Below are 5,521 nucleotides of genomic sequence, written 5' to 3'. Positions count from 1 at the left end.
TCCGAGCTATTCATAAGTGGACTCAACCCACGTCAGTTAAGAGTCTTCAGAAGTTCTTGGGTTTTGCTAACTTCTACCGTCGTTTTATCGCTAATTTTTCTAGCGTTGTTAAACCTTTGACGGATATGACCAAGAAAGGTTCTGATGTTGCTAACTGGGCTCCTGCAGCCGTGGAGGCGTTCCAGGAGTTGAAGCGCCGGTTTACTTCGGCGCCTGTTTTGTGCCAGCCTGATGTCTCACTTCCCTTTCAGGTCGAGGTGGATGCTTCTGAGATTGGGGCAGGGGCCGTTTTGTCACAGAGAGGCCCTGGTTGCTCGGTAATGAGACCATGTGCTTTCTTCTCTAGGAAGTTTTCGCCTGCTGAGCGGAATTATGATGTGGGCAATCGGGAATTACTGGCCATGAAGTGGGCATTTGAGGAGTGGCGTCATTGGCTCGAGGGTGCTAAGCATCGTGTGGTGGTCTTGACTGATCACAAAAATTTGATGTATCTCGAGTCTGCTAAACGCTTGAATCCTAGACAGGCCCGCTGGTCATTGTTTTTCTCCCGTTTTTACTTTGTGGTCTCGCATTTACCAGGTTCAAAGAATGTGAAAGCTGATGCTCTTTCAAGGAGCTTTGTGCCTGACTCTCCTGGAGTCACAGAACCTGTTGGTATTCTTAAAGGAGTTATTTTGTCAGCCATTTCTCCTGATTTGCGACGTGTGTTGCAGAGATTTCAAGCTGGTAGACCTGACTCTTGTCCACCTGACAGACTGTTTGTTCCTGATAAGTGGACCAGCAGAGTCATTTCCGAGGTTCATTCCTCGGTGTTGGCAGGTCATCCGGGAATTTTTGGCACCAGAGATCTGGTGGCTAGGTCATTTTGGTGGCCTTCCTTGTCACGGGATGTACGGTCATTTGTGCAGTCCTGTGGGACTTGTGCTCGAGCTAAGCCTTGCTGTTCCCGTGCCAGCAGGTTGCTCTTGCCCTTGCCTGTCCCGAAGAGGCCTTGGACACATATTTCCATGGATTTCATTTCTGATCTCCCGGTGTCTCGGGGTATGTCTGTCATCTGGGTGGTATGTGATCGCTTTTCAAAAATGGTCCATTTGGTGCCTTTGCCTAAGCTGCCTTCCTCTTCCGATCTGGTTCCTGTGTTCCTTCAGAATGTGGTTCGTTTACACGGCATTCCTGAGAATATTGTGTCTGACAGAGGATCCCAGTTTGTTTCCAGGTTCTGGCGATCCTTTTGTGCTAGGATGGGCATTGATTTATCGTTCTCGTCTGCCTTTCATCCTCAGACTAATGGACAAACTGAGCAAACTAATCAGACTCTGGAAGCTTACTTGAGGTGTTTTGTTTCGGCAGATCAGGATAATTGGGTGACCTTCTTGCCGTTGGCTGAGTTTGCCCTAAATAATCGGGCTAGTTCCGCTACTTTGGTTTCGCCATTTTTCTGCAACTCTGGTTTCCATCCTCGTTTTTCCTCGGGACATGTGGAGCCTTCTGACTGTCCTGGAGTAGATTCTGTGGTGGATAGGTTGCAGCAGATCTGGAATCATGTGGTGGACAACTTGAAGTTGTCACAGGAGAAGGCTCAGCGTTTTGCCAACCGCCGCCGCGGTGTGGGTCCCCGACTTCGTGTTGGGGATTTGGTGTGGCTGTCTTCTCGATTTGTTCCTATGAAGGTCTCCTCTCCTAAATTTAAGCCTCGCTTCATCGGTCCTTACAAGATATTGGAAATCCTTAATCCTGTGTCCTTTCGCTTGGATCTTCCGGTTTCGTTTGCCATTCACAACGTGTTCCATAGGTCTTTGTTACGACGCTACGTTGTGCCTGTGGTTCCTTCTGCTGAGCCTCCTGCTCCGGTCTTGGATGAGGGCGAGTTGGAGTACGTGGTGGAGAAGATCTTGGATTCTCATCTCTCCAGGCGGAGGCTTCAGTATTTGGTCAAGTGGAAGGGTTATGGTCAGGAGGATAATTCCTGGGTGGTTGCCTCTGATGTGCATGCGGCCGATTTGGTTCGTGCCTTTCACGCTGCTCATCCTGATCGCCCTGGTGGTCTTGGTGAGGGTTCGGTGACCCCTCCTTAAGGGGGGGTACTGTTGTGAATTAGACTTTTTTGGCTCCCTCTAGTGGTTACTAGTGATATGACTCTGGGATTTTCTTCCCTCTGTCTGCACCCAGCTGGGTCGTTACTTCAGGGGTGTTGCTATATAAACCTCCTGGAACCTTAGTCCAGTGCCTGGCATCGGTGTTATCAGACACATTCTGTTTGCTCCTGTTTGCTGGTCCTGGTTCGTGTTAAATTAAGCTAAGTCTTGCTTCTTTGTTTTTTTGGTTATTTGTTTGCTATCATTTTTGTCCAGCTTGTACTAAATGTGATTCCTGACCTTGCTGGAAGCTCTAGGGGGCTGGTGTTCTCCCCCCGGGCCGTTAGACGGTTCGGGGGTTCTTGAATTTCCAGTGTGGATATTTTTTTATAGGATTTTTTGCTGACCATATAAGTTATCTTTCTATATTCTGCTATTAGCTAGTGGGCCTCTCTTTGCTAAATTCCTAGCTCATTCTTATGTTTGTCTTTTCCTCTTACCTCACCGTTATTATTTGTGGGGGGCTTCTATCCAACTTTTTGGGGTATTTCCTCTGGAGGCAAGAAAGGTCTTTCTTTTCCCTTCTAGGGGTAGTTAGCTCTCCGGCTGGCGTGAGACGTCTAGGATCAACGTAGGAACGTTCCCCGGCTGCTGGTATTTGTGGTGCTAGGATTAGTTATATGGTCAGCCCAGTTACCACTGCCCTATGAGCTGGTTTTCTGTATTTACTGACTTAGCATTATTCCTGAGACCCTCTGCCATTGGGGTCATAACAGCCTGGTTAATAGTCTCAGGTTTTGCAGAGCAGAAACAGCTTACATGTCCAGCAAATGCAGATGGAAGTAACACGAGCAGCAGATGGAAGTAACACGAGCAGCAGATGAAGGAGGATTACTGAACACTGGTGTATGCAGCAGGAACTCAGAGCAGAGTGGCAGGATCTCCAACACAGGTTCACAGGAGCAGGTGCAGGTGCAAGACCAGGGAGTAAACTGGAGCTGGATGCAAAGCCGAATAATCTAGCACAGACTGAAGGCTGGGGTGGAGTTTTATAGCAGGAAGACAAGTGCACATGAGACCAAAGACGCCATGTTGGAAAAGGGCAGTAATGCACAAAAGGTAAAAAATGTTCAGAGTCCTGACATTACTCCCTCCTTAGAAGCGGCCTCAGGACGATCCTGGACCTGGTTTCTCAGGGAATCTCTGATGAAAATGAGAAATCTTCTGTTGGGCATTGATGTTTTCCACAGGTTCCCAAGAGTCTTCCTCAGGGGGATATCCCTGCCATCTTATCAGATATTGGAGCTGATTCCTGCGAATCCTGGAATCAATAATTTCCTCCACCACGAATTGTTCTTGCCCATCAATCACCACAGGCTGCAGAGGTGGCACAACACGTCCCTGGAAGGTATTAGGAGATACAGGCTTTAGTAAAGATACATGAAAAACTGGGTGTACTTTCATTGTCCTAGGTAGCTTCAGCCGGCAGGCCACAGAGCTCACAATACCGTTGATCTTGAAAGGGCCAATGAATTTCTGTCCAAGTTTTTGTGAAGGAACATTTAACTTCAGATTCTTAGTTGCTAACCACACGGAATCTCCTACCTTGAACATGGGTGCAGGTTTATGGAATCTATCAGCCGATCTCTTATAACGTTCTTGAGCCGTGGTCAGGGATTCCTTCAGAACCTCCAGATTTTGTCTCATCGCAGTCAGCCTTTCCTCCACTGCTGGAACCGGAGAATTAATTGGAGACCTAGGTAAAATATACGGATGATAACCCAGATTGGCAAAGAAAGGTGTAAATTTAGTGGAGGCGCTCTGAGAATTATTATATGAAAATTTGGCTAACGGCAACAACTCCAACCAATTATCCTGGAGATGGCTGACATAGCATCTTAGATATTGTTCCAGCGTCTGGTTGGTACGCTCAGTCTGACCATTTGTCTGGGGATGGTAAGCAGAAGAGAGACAGACATTAATATTGAGTGCAGAGCAAAACCCCTTCCAGAATCTTGAAGTGAACTGTACTCCACGGTCAGAGATGATCTGATCCGGCACCCCATGCAACCGAAAGACATTCTGTATAACCAAGTTCACTGTATCTTTAGCAGAGGGGAGGCCGGTGCACGGAACAAAATGAGCAGTTTTAGTCAGGCGATCAACTACCACCATGATTGTATTCATGCCCCCCGATGTAGGCAGCTCCACAATAAAGTCCATTGATATAGACCCCCAAGGGCGGGATGGAACAGGTAATGGTTGTAGAAGACCCGTAGGTGCCACATGAGGAGTCTTGTAATGAGCACATACCTCGCAAGAGAGAACATAGTCCTTGGTATCCTTCAGGCAAGTTGGCCACCAGAAGAATTGGCTCAGGAACTCTTGTGTCTTCTGTACCCCCCTGTGACCAGCCAACTTGGAGTCATGTACCAACTTGAGGATCTGCAGACGGACGACCTCCGGGACGTAGATACGTCGATCTCTGAACCACATTGGAAAAGGGCAGTAATGCACAAAAGGTAAAAAATGTTCAGAGTCCTGACATTACTCCCTCCTTAGAAGCGGCCTCAGGACGATCCTGGACCTGGTTTCTCAGGGAATCTCTGATGAAAACGAGAAATCTTCTGTTGGGCATTGATGTTTTCCACAGGTTCCCAAGAGTCTTCCTCAGGGGGATATCCCTGCCATCTTATCAGATATTGGAGCTGATTCCTGCGAATCCTGGAATCAATAATTTTTCTCCACCACGAATTGTTCTTGCCCATCAATCACCACAGGCTGCAGAGATGGCACAACACGTCCCTGGAAGGTATTAGGAGATACAGGCTTTAGTAAAGATACATGAAAAACTGGGTGTACTTTCATTGTCCTAGGTAGCTTCAGCCGGCAGGCCACAGAGCTCACAATACCGTTGATCTTGAAAGGGCCAATGAATTTCTGTCCAAGTTTTTGTGAAGGAACATTTAACTTCAGATTCTTAGTTGCTAACCACACGGAATCTCCTACCTTGAAATGGGTGCAGGTTTACGGAATCTATCAGCCGATCTCTTATAACGTTCTTGAGCCGTGGTCAGGGATTCCTTCAGAACCTCCAGATTTTGTCTCATCGCAGTCAGCCTTTCCTCCACTGCTGGAACCGGAGAATTAATTGGAGACCTAGGTAAAATACACGGATGATAACCCAGATTGGCAAAGAAAGGTGTAAATTTAGTGGAGGCGCTCTGAGAATTATTATATGAAAATTTGGCTAACGGCAACAACTCCAACCAATTATCCTGGAGATGGCTGACATAGCATCTTAGATATTGTTCCAGCGTCTGGTTGGTACGCTCAGTCTGACCATTTGTCTGGGGATGGTAAGCAGAAGAGAGACAGACATTAATATTGAGTGCAGAGCAAAACCCCTTCCAGAATCTTGAAGTGAACTGTACTCCACGGTCAGA

General features: G+C 47.3%; 1 protein-coding gene across 1 annotated transcript; it reads right to left on the bottom strand.

Annotated features, from left to right (window-relative positions):
• Positions 1-3,151: 3,151 nt before the first annotated feature.
• Positions 3,152-3,836, bottom strand: LOC143810250 (chromobox protein homolog 5-like). The gene is made up of 2 exons (XM_077293115.1): positions 3,681-3,836; positions 3,152-3,476 (listed from the first exon to the last, which is right to left on the bottom strand). Exons 1-2 carry the CDS (start codon positions 3,780-3,782, stop codon positions 3,243-3,245), a joined length of 336 nt encoding a protein of 111 aa, XP_077149230.1. The 5' UTR covers positions 3,783-3,836; the 3' UTR covers positions 3,152-3,242.
• Between the last annotated feature and the right edge of the window lie 1,685 nt (positions 3,837-5,521).

Source organism: Ranitomeya variabilis, chromosome 2, assembly GCF_051348905.1.
Source record: "Ranitomeya variabilis isolate aRanVar5 chromosome 2, aRanVar5.hap1, whole genome shotgun sequence".
Taxonomy (NCBI): domain Eukaryota; kingdom Metazoa; phylum Chordata; class Amphibia; order Anura; family Dendrobatidae; genus Ranitomeya; species Ranitomeya variabilis.
The sequence above is the reverse complement of the archived record's forward strand: the minus strand, read 5'-3'. Positions and strand labels throughout refer to the sequence as shown.

What these genes read in the sequence shown, in the direction of transcription:
- LOC143810250 (XM_077293115.1), bottom strand. Translation starts at nt 3,782, where the DNA reads ATGAGACAAAATCTGGAGGTTCTGAAGGAATCCCTGACCACGGCTCAA. An exon ending in AACCTGCACCCATGTTCAAG is followed by an intron (nt 3,477 to 3,680) that starts GTAGGAGATTCC and finishes AATACCTTCCAG; the next exon opens with GGACGTGTTGTGCCACCTCT.